The sequence below is a fragment of the Cyprinodon tularosa genome, unplaced genomic scaffold, assembly GCF_016077235.1.
Source record: "Cyprinodon tularosa strain WSP-4 unplaced genomic scaffold, ASM1607723v1 ctg53, whole genome shotgun sequence".
NCBI classification, from domain to species: domain Eukaryota; kingdom Metazoa; phylum Chordata; class Actinopteri; order Cyprinodontiformes; family Cyprinodontidae; genus Cyprinodon; species Cyprinodon tularosa.
In genome coordinates this window covers 568,249-588,608 of record NW_024039263.1, presented here as the reverse complement: position 1 = coordinate 588,608, position 20,360 = coordinate 568,249, and the positions used below count along the sequence as shown (strand labels likewise).

Here is a 20,360-nt window from a genome sequence, read left to right as displayed (position 1 = left end):
CTGAACACATTTACAGTTTTCCCCGCCCCTCAACTGATGAGGCTATCACATTTCCTGCAAAAGTGGTGCTATGCTGCACTTATTGACTAGTTGTAAGAAACGAAGGACTAAGCCTGAGGGCTGATAAAAAGAAAAAGAACATTAGAACATGTTCAAGCTGTTCAGACTCATGCATTTCATTAGAAAAACAAACAAAAAATCCTCTTTTTCAATAGTACGTATTGTTGGGGATCTTAGGCCGCTTAAGCTTCGTACAAGAAATCCAACCATCATTTAGTCAATGTAAACCAACAGGTTCCGAATAAAGATAAGGGAGGCGGACCTGACTGGAAGTCCATAGGCCCTGTCACCTTTCAGGACGCAGTAGGAACTCAGCCCCAGAATCAGATTTTTTTTCAGCTAGAAATTCACTCTGGTACTGGCACCTTTATGTTCTAGTCCAGCGCATTAGAGGTTATTATGAGCAAACATAAAAGTCTGACCAAAGAAATTTAAATTAACCTTATAAAAAAATAAACATTTAAAGTGGGTGAAAGCTCACTAGGTGCCAACAAATAAAGGGATAAAACCTTCATGCTCCTGTTGTTTTTACTTCCTGTTACATTTTTTCGCCATTTTGAGAAAAAAAAAAGTGTTAATTGGGTTGCAGCCTTTACCACAAGGTTTAGTCTATAGATAAAAAATGTTTTAAACAAACACATAATTGTAAAAAAAAAAAAAAAAGAAAAAAAAAAGAAGCTGCAAAGTTCCTATTATATCCTTTGAAGTTAAAACAAAGACACAGACTGAACTGAAATGACTGTGGTTGCTGATAATATCATGCATCATTTACAATATTGATTTCTATTAAGCCACTTTCTCCCCATGCTTTTTTTTTTGCTTCCCATCCTTTCAATGTTGCCATTATTCCTTTAAGTTTAGCATTGTATGTATTAAGATCTATATGGATATCAAAGAATATTTTAACCACAGATCTACAAATAATGTAGATAAAAACTAATATGTAAATAGACTGGTTTTACTCAGCGCTATTCTATTCGGTCATAGATTTCATTTTACAGCATCAAACAGTAAAAAGGTCTGACTCTAAATGTTGGCCTTTTTTCTCCATAAAATAAGTGCTCTAGTAATTTCTTATCTGATCAACATTATGCCACAATCACAAGCCAAAAGTATTCAAATAATTAATATAATCTAATGATAACCTGAACAAATACAAACAAAAACCAACAACAGAAAAAAACAAAAAAGAACCCAGATTTTTAAATGAGGATTTAGCTATCTATCTTAACTGGCCTGGCACTGTGTGAAACTATCACAAACGTGCTTAGATTGGAAGGCAACCATACCTTTGTTCAGTTTTTTGACATTTTGACACACATCCAGGAGTCTTTGTCCGTTCTATTGGTTTGCACCAGAGCAAACTCTAGTTGGAGCTAAATGTATGTAAGCAGCATGGAGGTCGATCTTCCTGCACACATTCAAGATGCAAATCAAATAGCCATCCTTTGCTCTTCTGGATTGTTTGAGCTTTTTGTTGTGCGTGGACTATATGCTTGGTCTTTTGAATCATGATGGTAGGGCTCGTTTTACCTCTTTGGAATGAGTTCCATGACTGAAATGCTTGGAAGCTGAAACTGCAATCCATGGCATTTCTCTTTTCACAAAAATGGCTTCCTTGACGCCTCTTTAAAACCATCTGTCCAAAATCTGAACACTTTGGTCTCCCAAGGTCTGTCCTTTGTTTTTGAGGTTCAAGTGTACAGCTGAATTTCCCCCAGAGCTGCTGACACTCGCTCACACTACGTTGTGTTATATTTGGTTTCTCCAATATACGAAGCTGTGCAGTCCTTGCTGCACTGAATCACATAGAAAACTGCTGCTCGGCTTAATTTGAGATTTTCTGTCTTTAGGACGAACCAGCTTTTGTCTCGGAGTATTGTTGGGGTTGAAATTCACTGGTATGTTGTAGATGTTTGGATGTTTAGATGTTTTAACAGACTTAACAAACAGCCACTTTGGATAACCACATTCTTCAACTAATTTCCTAACATATTTTTGTTCTTTTCATTTGTCCTCTGTAACTGAAGGAATATTTTTGGCCTGGTAACTCGGTGTTCTGATCACAAAAAGTGTATGTTCCAACGGGCGATGCGAGTCAAAATTAATAGACATGAGTATTAAGACTCCCATTTTCCTCAATCTGCATAGCAGTCCAGAAAGGGCTACATGTTGTTCTTGGCACCTTCTCTTGTGAAATTTATGTTTCTGTCCGCTCTTACCCATTGGTTTTTGATGATTTGCGCATTTTCCCCATGTTAATTACCGTGTCATCTTGATCTATCAGAGGTGTCTCTTTTGACTCCTGAATATGTGTCCAAACCGCTTAAAAAATATGAGCCAAAGTTTGGTTGCCTTCCAATTTAAGCCTGTTTGTGGTTGCAATGACCCGGATGACTGAGAATTTATACAGGTATGTGTGAAACTATATTACTCCAAGAGTACATAGACTCACAGTTCCTAATGCTTTACCTGCCTCTGTTAAGGTTAGGGTTCTTAATTCAATCTGAAAAACTTACACGAAGAGAAAAGACAATTAGGAGAAATTTATTGATACAGTTACTTTGTCTTTGGCGCTCACACCTTGGCAGTAAACATAGCACTGAATTTTGATAGATATGCATGAGCAGGAGCAAAGAATAGGGCTGTTCCCCCCCAGGCCTGAAACTGGTGGAGGAGATAGATGAAGTTGGTCAATCTGTAGACTGCTGGTTAGCGAAACAGTCTGCACAGCTTTATGGGGAGATCCAGTGCAGTGAGCTGATTCTAAAGCTTCACTCAGGGACCTGGAAGATGGAAGTCCAGCTTGGATAACACAGGTTGAGAGAACCTGTCCATGATGAGCAAGCATGGAACGACAGTGGAGAGGACAAAATTCCCGTTCGGAGGAAACCTCTGGCAGAACCCGGCTCAAAATGGCGGTCTTCTACCGCACCGGTTGAGATGAGACAGGGAATGCAGTAAGAGTCCGGGAGGAATGACACTCTGATGAAGCTTAGCTATGATGGTGGAGGAGAGGCTGGAGGTGGGTTGAAACGGTGTAATTTGAATGAAGTCACACAGCGCATCCACAGCCTGCACACAGGATCAGATAAGTGCGGATCAGAGGCCTTTTCAGATGAACATTTCGATGCCGATTGGCTTTCGTAGAGGTGTTTTTCAAAGCTGATTGGCTGTGTCACAGGTGGATGTAGGAGAGCAATCAGTTTCTTCAGCTGAACTTCCGCCTAGGCTCCATTTCAATAGGAAAGAAAAGACCCACTGCTGCACCAAAGAAACAATATTTTGTCGACTGACTGAAAAATAAAACCTTTATGAAATGTTTTCGGTTACACCAAGCTTAACACAAAAAAAAAACACATTTGGAAAAACACATTCTACATTACAGTCAACCATGTTGATGATTGTATGACAGTATTTGCAACATTATCTTCCCTCTGTGACCTTCACAATGACATAAATAACTCATAGAATCAAAAACATCTGATATGAGCTGTTGCCGCAGTGGTGTGAGGTTAGATGTAGGTAGCTAGATGCACATCTTCTTAAAACCTCGTTTTTTTAGATGATCTTATTTCTTATATTTTGTCTATGAATTAAAAACATTTTTTAAAATAAAATGTAATCTTGTGAACACTGAAAAAAGAATAATTTTATTCTTATAAAAAGTCTCCATATTAATTCAGAAAAAATTTTATGTTAAGATTTTTATAAAAATGAGGAGAAATCAACATTGTTATAAAAAGTTGTTGTGTTAATTCAGAAAAACAGTCCAATTTCTATTTTTCCAGTAACTGCAATACGCTTCTGTAAATATCTAAGAAATAAATACAGCAATCTTAGTTATAGTGGCACCATAAGGACTTTATTTCAGGCCATACAACCATACAGTGTCTATAGTACCGGAGATAAAATCACAAAATAAATAACATGTAATACTACAGTAGCACATTAAAAAGGACACATCATCAGGAGACAGGCATGATTTGCTCTGTTTGAGTTTTTTTCTGTTTTTGTTGTTTTTAATAAGAAATAACGACATCTGCAAATCATGCACTCCATTTTTAAATATATCAAAGTTAACCTTCAGGTCACAATGATTCAGTTTCAGTTCATTTATATAATAGAAGACTTCGGCTAACCCACAGAGTGTTGCTTTAACTACCTCACACACCATAACAGTTTATTTTAACCAGTACCGTTTGCACTTCAAATGTTAAAGTTTCTGACACAGTTTAGAGTAGTTTTGGGCTTCAAAGCAGATATAAAGTCTTAGATATTTGTTTAGCGCTATTCATCGGAAATATATGAGATAAAACTATGCTCTAGTATCCTGTGAACAAAACAGTGCGGCAGCCAAACCGTAAAAGTGGAATCTTCCCACGTTGATACAGAAACATATTGCCGATGGTCCGAGTGTTCTCTTGGTGTGGCTGTAGTTGAAGAGCCTGGGCCTTGTTTTAACGTCCGCTTTGCCTCAGCCTCTGTCACATTAGAACTTCATGACTGAAAGTGTTAGCAGTCCGCTCGCGAAAACAGCTAAATGTGTGTCTATCCGTCCAGAGGTTTCCCCAGATAAACCATGGTGACTTCCGTGTTGCCGTACACCGCGGAGACGGCGGGGAACAGGCAGACCTTTGGTAGTCCACGGAAAGCAATTCCAAGGAACTCGAAGCCTCTCTCAAAGGCTAGCGTCTTGTCGTCCATGTCAAGGATCACTCGTATTCGTTCCCCAATCTGTCAACAACAATCACATGACAGCGTTTGATAACATTAAAAATTCATCTTTAAGAAAATAATTGCTAGACAATATTAAAGCTGCTACGAGTATAGCTGTGAGCCATTTACCAATATAAAGATTATGTTTAAGCACATAAAAACGCCTACATTTTAATTGATGTTGTTATTTTTCTTAAAGACCTTTAAATGAAACATCAGAGAGAAGGTGCTTGTTCGAGGTTTGAGTAGCTAACTGAACAGCTAATGCTATTTAACCCACTAATGCAGGTTTGTTTTACCCAACAAAAATAATTATGAAAAATATTAAGCTAGCAAGATTTCTTGCAAAATTTAGCACAACAAAATACCAAAATACCACAAGATAAGGATAAAACTTAAGAACTGTAACAGTCAATTTGTTGGTGACTGTACTTTTCTTCTATTGTCGCTTTTCTGTTTTCAGTTAAAGCAAACAAATCTTTGAAAACATTAATTTTTCATTTCAGTTTTATTTAAACAGGTTGTCTCATTTAGATCCAAGATCTCATTTAAAAGAGAGATCTGTTCAAAAAACAAACAGCAATTAAATAGTTTGATTCAGTTTAAATAAGCTAACAAGATGAGCTAAAAACAAGAGCAAGTTTCATAAGAAGTTATATTAGCAATTCAATTCCAAATGTGATTGTTCTATTATATTGATGATTATGGCTTAAAGCTAATAGCGACACCTTAAGAAAATCTGATGTCAGACGAGTTTAATGTATTTTAAACTAAAAAGTTTCTGCCTATAGAAGACTATCTCCGTGTTTTGAAAGGTTCAAAACACAGAGACGGAATCGTTTTTGCGTAAATTTCAGGTAGATTGCATTTTTGTGTTTAGTGTAGGGTTGTCACGATACTAAACTTTTCAACTCGATACCGATACTAAGGAAAATATTCGATACTCGATACCATTTTCGATACCACAAGGATTAAAACAAAGACTCCAAAATTCAACAGAAATATTTTCATTAATAAATAAAATACAGTAAATAAACACAATAAAGGTTGTATGCTGTGCATAATATTATGCAAGCTTGATAAAAAACTTATAAAATTCAAATTAAGTGTTCCTTCCTTGGCTATGCTTTTCACACATAACAATGACACTAGCCAAACCAGTTAAGAAACAAAAATAAGTCTTAGCAGCTGCACCTCTTACAAAAAAAAAGTCTGAAACTGAAAAGAGCACAGAATTATTCAATCACACAGTGTTCTGAAAGTGCATTGTCCTCTATTCTGCACTTTAGATGAATGACTGCTTAGGTGCCGCTGGTGACGGCACTGTATCGATACTTTTAAAAACGAGTATTGTATCCGGATACAACATTTCAGTATCGATACTTTTTTGAGTTTCGATACTTTTGACAACCCTAGTTTAGTGCCTCTCTTCTCCTGTTTGATAAAAGTGAAATGGTCTCAAATGTCCTGCTAGGTTGCTACGCTGATCTTCCAAAAAACTCAAAATGTGCAATAATCACTGCTTGTTCATTCAATTAAACTTGTTTTTTTCCCTCAACATGCATAACGTCAGCAGTCTTATCCATGAACTTTAAGACCATAGCTTAAAGAATCTATATGGAACTTTGAACATGTTGAATTGGTCATGTTTTTATTTTCTGAGACACTACATTTTTTTTTGTTTTGTTTTCATTAGCTAACAAACAGTTGGATCCCTGTGGGTTTAAAGATCATAAGCTGCATAGACAGAAATATGCAGAAAGTAGTGAAATAATTCAACTCTTCAAAGATCTAACCTCGGTGTACTTTATAGAATCTCACAGCAGCCTTTTTCTTACTAAAACCACAGCAGTCTTCATCTCGGCCGCTACACCCACCTGATATTTGGGCGCGTTGTTGCACTGCGGGAAGTTCCCGCTGACCTCCCCGTTATGAAGCAGGTTATTATCCACCAAGTTCCAGCCCCAGCTCTGGTCGTCGCTGCCCAGCAGGGCTACATAGCCCTGGCACTGCATGGCAGCTCGCTTTGTGGCGATGCCTATCACCGCCACGGTGCCGAGGGGGCCCTCCCACCATATCTCCCACGCATGCCGGCCTTCTGTGAAGCCGATCTTGCCCCGCGCGCCGTCCGTGCTCTGGGCTATGGGGTTGCGGTGCAGGGTGAAGCCGTTCTTCTTCACGTAAACATTACGGGAACAGTCATGGGAGCTCAGGGCATGTTGGAAAGCCTTAAGCTGAGGAGGACAAGAGAACAATCACCCTTTTAGTACGTTCCAATATCAAAAGCAGGAATAATAGTACATATTATTTCAGTTAGGATGAGTTCAAACATTGTTTAATTTTGCAGGGAATGTTTACTGCGTCCGTTGGCTGCTGTGGAGCTGAAATATTCTGTAAAATTAATAACCAAAGTAATCATACCCTCTCAATTCTCCTATATATGAAAGTTTTCTGTATCTTTTTTATTAGAAAACAAAAAACACGAGGCTCTTTAATCCAATTACAGATTTGGATGATTTCTTTTTTTAGACATAGAATTTCCCGTCTTTCTTTATTTTTCACAAAAAAGCCCCAGCTCAGGCGACAGCTGTACAAATATGCCCTCATCATTGCGCTCAGGCTTCAAGGTGAGGATGATGGATTTTGGGTGATGTGTTACAATCAAAGTAGTCCCCTGCAAGATATGTAGGGGGGGGGGGGGGGGGGGGGGGGGGGGGAATGAACTACACAGTAATTTTCCCCCTCATTATTATGGATAAAAACATCTTCTCAAATGGTTCCAAGGTGAAAATATGTGAATATGTTTTAAAAGTTATATAATAAATATAATAATGACTGTTGATCACATCTTGGAAATCTCAGACTATCAACCTAATGTTAATGCGGAATAGAACAATTTAGATTTTTTTTTTTATTATTCAACCTAATTTTAGTGTCTTCAAATTCAATTTAAGATAAGACATAAAAATACAACCGAAATGGCTACAGTTAGTTTAGGGATTTCTACTTATGCAGAAAAACAAAGCAGCATGTCACCAGGCTTGCTGAATCTAACCTACAATATCTTCCTAGGTAAAAACAAAGCACCAGTTTTGAAAGAAGTTGATTTGAAAACATGTAAAACAAACAAAGTCCACTTGATGTTGTGTCTGCTTCTTTCTGTATCTCTGCTTCTGTCTCCTTGAACCCCAGTCGGCCTCAGCAGATGGCCGCTCACACTGAGTCTCACTACCCGATCCGTCCTGTAAGCACGATCCGTTCTGCACCTGCGTTATCGGCTCATTTGCGCATCCAGATATACATCCGGGTCATTTTCAATTTAATTTTTTTTTAATACTTAACTGACATTTTCCCTCCCCAGAAATAGTGAAGGTGATACAATATAATGTGTTAAAAGTTAATGTATTTCCTGAGAAATTAAATGCCTTAAAATCCTTTTCTGTCGTCTCTGCCCGATCTGCACTGGAAATGGGATCCTACACTAATTCCGGTGGCTAACTTTTTTTGGCTTCAGATTTAAACATAAATCTAGTCTTTGAGTTTTATGGTTTTGCTTCATTTTAATCTTAATAGTGCGTAACCTAAAGAAAGAAACAACTAAAACGCAGATAAACATGGTTTAATCATATTTTGTCGGACTACCCTGAGCATGTCTAATGATGACATCAGAGAAGCAGTTTAACGGAGAAAATGTAAAAAGCTTAAAAATTGTCTCAGACAAGTCATAAAACATTTTTTAAAGATGTGTATTAGCATTATTTGGCGAGTTAAGGATATAAATAAGAAGTTTTAGTACCATGGTTACAATATTTATGTACACCCGGATGTACATCTGCTCGTGCATGCGCAGAACGGATCGTGCTTCCGGGACGGATCGGGTAGTGACACTGTACCTGGTGCTGCTGGAGGTTTCTTCCTATTAAAAGGGAGTTTTTCCTCTCCACTGTCGCTACAAGCATGCTTAGTGTGAGAGATTGCTGAAGAGTCAATGAGTGGATGCAATCAGCTGGTTTTCCTTAGATAGAAAACTTTGAATCAAATTGACTCTATGATCTGGTTGAATTGTAAATTGCCTTGAGATGACGTGTTGTGAATTGGAATAAACTGAATTTAAACTGAGTAGAATGTAGCGTCTAGAGAAATAACAGAAGGTTGGTGTTGCTAAATGGAAGGAAAGCGAGGCTGAAGTGTATTAGTGAAGTAAACTTGCCATTCCTCACATTCCTCCAGATGTAACCGGTGTGTGTGACCCTACCTTCCCCCTGTATGTGGGCAGGTTGCACAGGATATCGGACCGCAGGGCTTCATCGCTCAGAGTCCTGGAGCTGAGGCTGCGCCACACCTCGCTGTTCTCATCCGCTAGAATGTTGTTCCAGTGCCAGCAGACCAACGAGCAGCGCATCAGGTCAGACAGCTCTAAATAGGAGAAAATGTGCTCCAGCACTCGGGCAGGCAACCTCCCGGCCACCCCCGCGCCTCCGCTCGCAGCAGCAGCGTAGGACGAGCCGCCGGCGGAGCTGCAACTGGCCGCAGCTGCGCCCAGGCAGGGGGAACCTCCTCCCCCTCCGGCCGCTACAGACATTGGGTCCGTGCAGCTCACCGACGAAAACGGCCAACCGAAGAGTTTCACCGTGTGCTGTAGGACGACCCCTATAATGACCGAAACGGCGTCATTTTTACCTGTAAAACCGCAAACAGGTCGCAGTTAAGCCATGAGCATAGTCCCTGCTCTTCCCACTTCAATGGCTGAATAGAAGCGATGCGTCAAGGTCCTGGAAGAGCAACTACGACACACGCAGCGTTGTCGAATAAATTAAAGCAATTTAAATATAAAAATCTCGAATATATTTAGCACCTTTAACGTCACGAAAGATACCGGAGTAAATAACACTTCAAATAAATACGGGCCAAAATCTGTTTGTGTTTTTTATATTGATCTTTCAGGACCGCATAGCTGTCATAGTCGTGAGCTCACATTTTTTTACGTTTTCAAAATTAAATGCATTGTTTCATTATACAAAACAAAAACATTAAAAACTTAAACCATATTTTTCTAGATAAAAAAATATTTTATATTATGTTACGGAAGTTATTTCAGGTTGTAAAAAAAAATTATAACTTTATTCACAAGTAACATAAAAATGAATAATAAAGAAAAGAATAATAATAAAATCTTAAAAAAAAATAATAATCAATCTGAAAAGATGAAGTTGAATTTGCCGCCATATTATAAGGGGCCTTTTTTGCTTTTGAAACACATACAGGACATTTTTCCCCCAGTGGTTTTCAAATAGGTTAACTAAGTACTGCAAAAATAAAAAATAGACTGAAATTAATGAATGCACTTTAGTATATTTCCAGGGATAACTCGATGTAAGAATTTTATTTATTATAAAATGTGATTTTTTTTTTCTCAAAATTTCTTATCTAGATTTAGTCTTGCTTGCTTTCGTTTATTTATATATATATATATATATATATATATATATATATATATATATATATATATATATATATATATATATATATATATATATATATATATATATATATATATATATATATATAATTATACTAACATTAAAACATATAACTACTAAAAAATAAATTCATTAAATCCAGGTAAAGTTAATTGTTTTTTGCTCAGGTTAAGTCAGTTTTCAGGCTTTCCATGATGAACTGGCCACTCTCAATATGGCGGACGCGCTGGCGCATCGTTTTTGCTAGGTTAAGCGAAGCCAATGCAGCGATGAAATGTGCTATGAAAACCACGTGACCAAGCATACACGGAAGTGACGCGCGGTGCTCAAAAGAGTTAAGCAAAGCATCTGGGGACAAAACAGCAGCTAGCTCAGTTTTAATTTAATAGCAGAGGACCGAGGCAAGGAGCGAATACACGGCGGAAAACGGTTAACAGTAAGTTTTTAAAAGGCTTGTGTTTAAAAATAAGAGTACGATTTGAGAGTTGTGCGTAATGTTTGGGACGGAGTCCGTCAGTGCAGAGCACAGCTGTCTCGGTTGCCTGCCCGTCTTCCTGCCTCCTGTCCGGCCGGGAGCAGCGCGGCCCTCTTGACAAGCCCGTCCCGTCTGCGTGCTGGCCGGGGACCGTCCCGTAGCTCAGCGCAGAGCCTCCGGTGATCTTTAGGTCAGACGGGACATCCGAGAAAAACATGCGAGGGGCGGGTGCGCTCTGGTAGCGGTGGCTTCTGTGTGATTAAAAACATGCGAGCTAAGCTAGCTTAACGATAACAAAGCGACGGGATGTTACGGAATTCCTGCGCTTAAAGTGAGGTTGCCATCTTCCCAGTTCGCACTACAGACACCTGACGACTGATTCAGCGGTGCACACCAAGTCCGACATGGATGTGCATAGGACAGATTTGAAAGAAAAACAGAATTATTGCTTAATTAGACTTACATGTTTGTAACTGAAAAAAATTGTAAATGAAAAAAATAAAAATAAAAAACCACCTCCTTAGTCATTAAGTAAAAAGACATTCAATTAGCTTGAATGCCGCCAAATAATGTTGAACTATTTTGACTGTTGTAGCTTTTGTTTTATAAAGATGTTTTTTTAAAATAAATTATTATTTTTCCAAGTTGTATGCTCAAATCTTATTTTTGTTTTTACTTTCCCATCCAATCCACATTAATAATATTAAATGTTCTTTTGACTCAGTTTTTATCGAATAATGCTTTTTTGTAAAAGTGATGTAATTGTGTTTTCAACATCACCACCAGAGGGCAGCAAAGCACAGACTAGAAACATTAAAAATGAACCTTTTGTGGTTATTTATAATTATAAAAAATGGATGCCAGTCTTAAATAAATTTAGTTGTGTTTTATAATCATACTGACATAATTATATGTTGTAATATGTTTTCTCAGAGCAGAAGTTATCATGAGCTACAAGCCGATTGAATTTAAAGTTAAAATCCATGTTTTTACATTTCAAAGGGCTACAGTCCAATAAAATAACACTTCTCAACACATTTGTGCTAAAATTGTCAATCTGAAAAATAAAAAAACAAATCATTGCAATTGAGGATTTTTTTCATGATTTGATTTTTACCTTTGTAATGCTTCTCCTAACTTGTATCCTAAATTTATTTTTGAATGCAGCGACTGTAATCAGACCAGCATCATGAACCCTGTCTACAGCCCTGCACCAACAGGGGTCCCCTTCCCCAACACCAAGGGTTTGAGCTATCCAGGTAATTCCTAATACCAATGCATGCTATGAAATGGCACAGATTTATAACAGTCAACCTTATCTATTTTATCTGTTTGGCTGCAGCTGCTGGATTCCCTGTCGGCTATGCGACCGCTGGGCCTGCATACAGTCCAAATGTTTACGCAGGAGCCAATCCAGCCTTCCACAGTGGTAAGAAACCGAATCTAACCTTCAATTTTTTTTTTGTGTGTGTGCTTCCTTTATAATCAGTCTTGAATTCACTGTTTCTTGACATAAAGATCTACAGAAGTCTGCCTTAGTGGAGCACCATGTTAAAAGACCTCTGTCACATCCTCCAATGAGTATATATTGGTGGTGGGACTAGATAAAAATATTTTAATCTAGTTAATTACTGGGTCTGTAATTAATTAATTAATTAAAATTAATCAAATTTTATTTCGAAAACCGTATAATTGACAAAATAAACCACCTTTTCAATTCATAAACCTTTTTTCAGCTCAGTTATTGATTAATTATGAACACAACAGCACATATCTTTATTTTTTTTAATCTGACTATTTTGGTTATATGTGGGGGTATCCAGAATTTCCCAATTGTGGGACAAAGTTTTTATATATATATATATATATATATATATATATATATATATACAGTGCCTGAATTAACCATATTATCCTGGCTGGGGCTGAATTAATTACTCGGATAAATCGATTATTGAAATAATTTTCAACTAATTTAATAATCGATTAATCCTTAACTGGAAACTCTAAAACATGCCTTTCGCTGACAGAGCGACCCACTTGGAGCAGCAATTATATCAAAATTGTAAAAAAAAAAATATATAAACAGTTTGCATTTAAGATAAAAAAAATAAAAAAAACGTTCTCATCTGTCAATTTACTCTGTCGTGAACTCCTGAAGTGGAAATGTTTTCGTTTCGTCAGGTTTAATTTCATAAAAATTCTTATTTAAGGAATTTTTGGCTTTCAATTTATTAATCGATTAGGTGAAAAAATAAATTACAGACTAATCAGTTTGCAAAGTAACCATTACTTGCAGGCTTAATATTTTGTATTTTATACAATCTTGTTTGTCTGCATGATTATTTCATTTTAAGAATGTTTAAACATTTAATAAATATCTAGAAGGCCAGTTTGAGCAGCCTTTTCCCCAAACTGTTAATTATTAAGTATTTTTGTAAATGATAACTTCTACTTTTACTTGAGTAAAACGAGTCAGCTAATTCTGCCGTCCTCTGGTCATCACTGTATTTGACAACAAGGGTAAATAAAAGCGTGTAGCTTTCCACCCTTCCTGCATAAAACATCCCTCCTTTTCATTATATTAGACTTTATGCTGACAAAGGTCTTACTTCTTAATTAAATCTGCTAATTCTTTCATCTACAGCTAGTTTAGTTTGTCGCCTCACAGCCTGCTCTGCCTCTAATCACTTCTTAATGTAGCTCATGCTAATGGTTCTACCACAATGACTCTACGTGTTTTTTTTTTTTCTGAACATTTTGCTCCATCAGCTTAGAAATGCTCTGCCTTTCTCCCTCTGCAATGATGTGTCTAGTGGACATAATGACTCGATTGACTAGAGACTCTGCTAGCTAACTTTGCTAAACAATGCGGGAAGCGGTGGAGACTGAGAGCTGAGCTGAGGGGGACAGAAAAATAAACCAACCCCTGTGTTTAGGGTCTCATATAGCCTACTGTTAAGTTTAATAAAACCAAAAGATAAATAACTGCATTTACATGCATTGTTGTATCATATAAAACAAAAACTATTAAAACTTAAACCATATTTTTCTAGATAAAAAAATATTTTATATAATATTACGGAAGTTATTTAATGCAAGTTTTAATATAAGGTGGCTTCCGGTTGTAAAAAAAATTATAACTTTATTAATAAGTAACACAAAAAATGAATAATAAAAGAAAAAAATTATAATGCATTTTTTTTAAATAATAATCAATCTGAAAAGATGAAGTTAAGTTTGCCGCCAGTAAGAATTGTATTTATTATTAAATGTATTTACATGCATTTTATGAGTTAAACATCCATTGTGTGTATATAAGGAAATGCAATGCGTTTTTTTGAATCTGTTGAAATGTTTCTAAATATTAATAGAAATCAACGCGTTAAAGTCTCGGCCCTGATATATATATTAAAAGCAAATTGATCCCAAAGTGTTCAACTTTAAACCGTAAATTACCTATTTAAAAAACAACTCTGTTACATTTATTTAATAGATGTATTTCTTTTTTTGTCAAAGAAGAAATAATTTCTTCATGTGAATGTTTCCTTTGCAAATTAACTGTAGTAGGAATGAAAATCAGTTATAGTAAAAGGACTTTAAAATTTACAAAAAGTGCTGTATATATGTTAGAATAAATATTATTATTATGATTAACTTGGGATGAACTGGTGTGATACCACTAGGCTTCAAACGTTAGACCACCCAGTGTGTGTGCGTTCCCGTGGTTACGCTCCCAGAGCTCATCCCGCTCCAAACTGCAGTAAACAATAACAGAAGTGTTTCCTCTCCTCAGGCTACGCTACTGGGACCGCTTTCAAAATGTCCTGCTCTCCCAACACGGGAACCGTCCCTCCTTACTCCTCCTCTCCCAACCCTTACCCCACTGCCGTTTACCCCGTCAGGAGCACCTATCCCCAACAGAGCCCTTATGCCCAGGTCAGTGAGTTAGCTTAAGGACGCGGGAACTGATTTAACCCGTTATCTCTGATAAAGTTCACTTACTGTTGTTCCTCTGTGATCCAGGCACTAATACCTTCACAACAACAAGGCACGTATTACACACAGCCGCTGTACGCTGCTCCGCCTCATGTCATCCATCACACGACAGTGGTCCAGCCCAACGGGATGCCCGCAGCTATGTACGCCCCGCATATCCCTCCTTCTCGCCACAACGGCGTAACCATGGGGATGGTAGCAGGCACAACCATGGCCATGTCAGCAGGTGAGCTCCAGCCGATGATGATCATTCGTTTGTATCCAAATCAGAACTAAAACCTGTTTGTGCTGCTTCACAGGAACTTTGCTGACAAGTCCATCACCAGCACCCGTCGCCCACCATCAAGTAACGATGCCCACATATCGGCCCCCTGGCACCCCCAGCTACAGTTATGTGCCCCCGCAGTGGTGAACAGACGGAAACGTGAGTGCAATGTACGCCTTACATTCCTCTGACTCTCCAGTGCAAGAAAAGCACAGTGCATTTTAGCCTCCAACGCTAAAATACAGCACAGCCGGTTGGTGCAGATTAACTTTTATTTTATTTTTTTACAAAGAACTTAAAAAAATAGAGATGCACCGATCCAATATTACGATCCAATTGGTCATGATATTGAAGAAAATTCTAGACTGTCTATTAATGAAAACAGGCTGATGTATTCAGTCTATCTTTATTTCTAATAGGTTTAGGTCAAGCTAAAAAAATATTTGAAAAGCAATAAAGTTTACCCTGCATTCTGCCTTTAATTTAATCACAACAGTGGAGGTCTTCAACAGGGGCTCCGCGACCCCTAGGGGGTCCACAGAGGTACTGCATGGGGGTTATGAAAGTATTTCCACTAATTGAAATGTCTTTAAATAAACATTAACATAAATTCAACAGACTGTAGTAAACAGATAAATAGAGGCAGAAGATGTCTTTGTCATCAATGCACACATTCAGCGACACACAGGAGCTCTTTCAAGCTGGGCACTGTTTCATTCACAACACCTGTCCCATCAACCAGGAATCAGAATCAGAAATACTTTAATAATCCCAGGGAGAAAATACTTTCGTTACATGACTCCATCTGTAATAGATTGACTATAGGACCAGTTAGATATAACACAATTTCATACAATGGGCTGGATCTATCAAAGGTTTGCGTGTATAAAAACGTGAGCTATTTCACTGCGTACGCTAAAACATGTACAAACTGATCTATCAACAGCGTGCTAAAAGGATTTGGTCTTTAAAACGTGCTAAATAGCGCCTCTTATCCATTTAGTACTTTTTCTGCAATGAATATGCAATATGGGGCGTTTACACGCAAAAGTGCGTCTTGTGGGAGGAGAACGTGTAAATATATTAATTTAGCACTCGCAAAGTGATTTATCAAGGCTGAAAGCAATTTTGCTAACGGTATCTGACTCTATATTTAACACGTTTCAGAAGAAGGTGCAAATGGTCTGTATGCGTAATTGCGCACACATGGCAGCGCTTATTGTCGCAAGAAGGAGACATCGAAATGAAGCAAGGAGACGCAGAGAACGCATTTTTTCACTCCGTGTGAATATTTTTGGAATGAACGAGGAAACGATCATCAAAACATATCGTTTATCCAGCATTGCCATTTTGGAGCTGTTGGGGGAACTCCGAATGGATTTGGAGCCAGCCACAAGGAGGATCCACGCAATACCAGATATCACAAAACTCCTTGCAACGTTGCACTTTTTTGCATCTGGATCATTCCAGCGTACGGTTGCAGCGAGAGCTGGGATCTCCCTATCTCGTTTTTCAGAAGTGCTGTCCGACGGGGTCGGGGTTCTCCCCCTGCGCCTGTGGAGCAACATGCCAATGATGCGGGGATGCGTACGCGCAGTCATCTCATCGACAGTTACTTCTTGTGAGCCATTTGGTATGTGCATTTTTCTAAAGGCCAATACAAAACACCTGTTTATTTTTTGTTTTTTTTTGTTTTTTTTTACTGCAGTGAAGTAGAAATTCAGCCACATACCACCTTAGGGAATAAAGGTTGCCAAAGTTTTTATATATATATATATATATATATATATATATATATATATATATATATATTTTTTTTTTTTTTTTTTTTGTTGGGGGTCACTGTAAGATTTAAATTTCTTATGCACTAGTTTGTACAAACTACAAACTACTTTGCCGCAAACCACAAAACGCGCAAAACCATCATTTAAATAGGGCGTCTCCAACAGTTTTGCACCTGCCACCAGTTACGCAATCGCTCTTGTTAAATCACCCGCAAACCATGGTTCAGCCCCTCGCACAAAATTCCGGTTTGCGAGCGCAAATTACTGCACGCAAAATTGGATCTTGATAAATCCGGCCCAATGTATATAATTAGGGGGTCCCCGCTTTATCTCGCCATCAGTTTGGGGGTCCTTGGCCTGGAAAACGTTGAAGACTCCTGCATTATAGCCAGACTCAACACTTTCAGCTAGATGTCACGGTGGAGTTTGCCCTCTTAACACGGTTTTCCATTTTTATACCTCCTTTTTGACCTTTTACATGTTCACATTCATTCATACCATTTGGCTCGTATAGAGAGGTTTATGACAGCCTATTAAAAAATCAACAGTAGTTATGATAACATTACAGCACACAGAGTTATGGAATCAGAAAAGCACCAGATTCAGCAGATAAACAAATTAAAGTATCTGAATCGGATTGGAAGTGGAAAAAAGTTCAAATCAGTGCATCAACATGAAAATTATTTGGTGGAACACAAACTGTTCTAATTACTTAGCCAGAATAAATCTGTTTTCCTGTCTTTTGGTTGCACTTGTGTAAAGCTAAGATTTATGTCTATGTTAAATCAAATGGATACTTGAACAGAGCGCAGTGAGATTTTTAAACCATGGATATTAAAACCTCTCCACCATCGTCTCCCTGACCCGTCTGCTGTGTTCTCTGGTCTCCATTATGCATCTATCTATAAAACTAAAAAAATAAAAATCAGTTAAAGAAAAATTGTCTAACGCTACGTCCAATCTATTCACTCAAAATGTGATGGGCACGGCCTGCCAATGTCCGCCTTGATGAAGGGACTGCCATGATGCTGCTTCAGCAACACAGAACAGCTTCTTTCAAACTGACAAAATCAGGCTGTTTTTACTTAATACTTCCGAGGGAAGTTGCTTTCCTTAGATTTAATTTAAAGTTACAGAGACAAGCTGGTGCAATACTTGTTAGACATTTATTTGGAAATAATATTGAATCCCATGGTCTGTTTTATAGTCCCGCATTATACTTTGTTGATTTAATGTGTCGAAAATGTGAAGAAGCAGTATTTAACCCATGCACGTTCTTCTCTCTGCAGGTCGGAAAGGCAGTAGATATGCATTCACACTCTACTCCAGTGTTTTTCGCTCTCGGTGGCAACCTGCCCTAGCAGCGTCTGCAGCCAGTTAGTCTTCTTCCAGCATAATGTGAATCTAAACCCCAACTAACATAGATCAGAGCTCGTTCGATCAGGGAGGGGGCTTGGAAGAACAGGTCCATCCCATATGAGATCCCCCTCTCCTCCTATAGCCACAAGGATGCATTCCACGCCCCCTCTTCTCTTCTCCCCGCCAGCATCAGCGCCTCTGCAGCCCAGCCACATATCTCACATCAAACTGCAAAAAAAAAGAAAACCTCCAACGCAAACCTTTGGACTCTCATGCAGGTTTTTATAGCTAAAACTCTGAAGTGGTCAAAAGGGAGTTCTGATTTTTTTTTTTATTATTATTATTTGGAGGATACATATGATGTTGAATGCATGTGAGTGTGTGTATATAAATATATAAATATATATGTAGATATATGAAGTAATGCTAGCTTGATCTACCTGCTGTGACAGATGCAAAGTCAATAAAAGGCACACGTCCAAAGGAACTTAAAAAAAAAGAGTAATAATCTGCAATGCTGAATTACCAGTGACCATCTCATAAATGTGAAGAAGAAAAAAAAAAAAAGAATTCCTGCAAAAACGTGCCTGCGTATTCTACGCAGAGTCCACCATTTTCACCGCTTTAGGTATGTAACGCTAGGTTTTTATTCTTTCTTTAACTGATGCAGCATCTCTTAGTATTTTTTTTGTATTTTAGGGGGGGAAAAAAGAGTTGGGATCTTTTAGTTTGTGCCTCTGACTGACAGCCATTCCGCAACTTTACCAGCCTGAGTGTTTCATTTTTTTTATGTTATGTTTTTTAGGAAATGTTTCTGTCTAAAAGACTTTGGGATCTTTATTTTGGCCAGAAGTGTTTGTTAATAAAGAACAAAGAAGATGGGGATAGTTTGCACCCGTTGGATGAGAGGGAATGAGTGGGACCAGTGTGTGCGCGCATAAGGAACGGTCTTAACATTGGAAAAACAAAAAGCGGTGCCATGTATAGTTCAACATGTTTAACTGTTTAAGTGTCCATGTCATAATGGCTTTTTTTTCTTGAGGGGTGGAGGGTAGCTCTGACACTACAGCATTAAATCACTGCTAACTGTGGCTATGTTAGGAAAGCATCATATTGTTCAAGTCCAGTTGTGAATAGCACTACTGAATGAAGGCACTAAGTGAAAAAGCTGAAGCCTTTTTACCCGCTGACATCGCTCTCTGTCTTACCTCAAAGTAAACCCACCAGTATCACTGTTTCAGACATGCTTTTCTATGTTGCCTCAGTCACCTCGGTTAAATAATCTGTTTTGTAAATGTTATTTTTGTGATTTTGGTTCATGTTTTGTACTCTAAAAAATAAAAACCAGCTATAAGGGAAAACCACTCTATGCCTCCTTTGTTACACTTTTTCATTTTCGCTCTTTCACATCAGCACATTCTGGCTCTAGCTAAGAGTTAAGAGAAATGCAACTTTTGTTGAAGTGTCACATTTTTAGTCCTGATAACATTTTAACAACTTTTTTAACATTTAAAGGCTACCTGGAATACAATATCAACATGGCAGTGGCAGCATCATGCTGTGGGATGCTTTTCTTCTGAAGAGGTGTCAGGTTTGCTGCATAACTGCTTGTCACATTTATTTATGAGAGTTTTTTTTTGTCTGGTTTTGTTAAAGAGACAATAAAATTCAGGTTTTTAATATACTGGTTGTTTAAAAAAAAAGGGGGGGGGGGGAGTTTCTTGTTGCTTTTTCTTTTTGCGATCTTTTAAAATAACCCTCTAAAATCCATCCATTCATGTTCCTCTTTTGAGGTCAGGTTGCCGGAGCAACAGGTTCAAGAAGGAAGCCTAGACACCCTCCCAGCAACATATTCCAATTTATTCTTGGGGATCCTCAGACCAGACACACATATAGTCCCTCAACCTATTCAATTATATAGCTCCAAATCATCCAGATCAATACCATCAGATTGGTTAAAAGTTTCTTAAAAAAAAAAAAAGAAAAAACATCTGATTACATCTGGAAAAAGTAAAAAAGAACATAAAATAAGGTGTAGGACTTACAAATAATGCAAATTGAGGTAGAATGTAGCAGAATGATGAAAATGCCTATGTCCTCCAGCACGCTAAGCCTATAGCAGCATAACTATACAGATAGCCATAGTGCAACATGAATGGACTCTTTTTGTTTTTTTGTTTTTTCTCAGCGCCACTCCTGGAAAAGATATTTGTAGGTTT

General features: G+C 37.9%; 2 protein-coding genes across 4 annotated transcripts; one reads left to right on the top strand and one right to left on the bottom strand.

Moving 5' to 3' along the window:
- Positions 1-3,903: 3,903 nt before the first annotated feature.
- On the bottom strand, positions 3,904-9,551 carry fbxo45 (F-box protein 45). The gene is made up of 3 exons (XM_038304268.1): positions 9,035-9,551; positions 6,657-7,013; positions 3,904-4,797 (listed from the first exon to the last, which is right to left on the bottom strand). Exons 1-3 carry the CDS (start codon positions 9,359-9,361, stop codon positions 4,612-4,614), a joined length of 870 nt encoding a protein of 289 aa, XP_038160196.1. The 5' UTR covers positions 9,362-9,551; the 3' UTR covers positions 3,904-4,611.
- fam168b (family with sequence similarity 168 member B) lies at positions 9,071-19,502 on the top strand. 3 transcript variants are annotated; one of them, XM_038304270.1, is made up of 7 exons: positions 9,071-9,184; positions 11,902-11,993; positions 12,077-12,163; positions 14,531-14,673; positions 14,761-14,959; positions 15,033-15,168; positions 18,072-19,502. In XM_038304270.1, exons 1-6 carry the CDS (start codon positions 9,144-9,146, stop codon positions 15,143-15,145), a joined length of 675 nt encoding a protein of 224 aa, XP_038160198.1. In that variant the 5' UTR covers positions 9,071-9,143; the 3' UTR covers positions 15,146-15,168; positions 18,072-19,502. The 3 variants fall into 3 exon arrangements, with proteins under 3 accessions (XP_038160198.1, XP_038160197.1, XP_038160199.1); XM_038304269.1 differs by having other exon boundaries at positions 9,074-9,184; positions 15,033-15,157; XM_038304271.1 differs by lacking the exon at positions 9,071-9,184 and adding an exon at positions 10,540-10,695 and having other exon boundaries at positions 15,033-15,157.
- The last annotated feature ends 858 nt before the right edge of the window (positions 19,503-20,360 follow it).

Bases quoted from the DNA above. Each gene is read 5' to 3' on its own strand.
- fbxo45 (XM_038304268.1), bottom strand. From the start codon at position 9,361: ATGTCTGTAGCGGCCGGAGGGGGAGGAGGTTCCCCCTGCCTGGGCGCA. The intron at 7,014-9,034 runs GTAGGGTCACAC...TGTCCTCCTCAG, and splicing joins TGCCCACATACAGGGGGAAG to CTTAAGGCTTTCCAACATGC. The intron at 4,798-6,656 runs GTGGGTGTAGCG...TGTTGTTGACAG, and splicing joins ACAACGCGCCCAAATATCAG to ATTGGGGAACGAATACGAGT.
- fam168b (XM_038304270.1), top strand. From the start codon at position 9,144: ATGTTGTTCCAGTGCCAGCAGACCAACGAGCAGCGCATCAG. The intron at 9,185-11,901 runs GTCAGACAGCTC...TTTTGAATGCAG, and splicing joins ACCAACGAGCAGCGCATCAG to CGACTGTAATCAGACCAGCA. The intron at 14,674-14,760 runs GTCAGTGAGTTA...TCTGTGATCCAG, and splicing joins AACAGAGCCCTTATGCCCAG to GCACTAATACCTTCACAACA.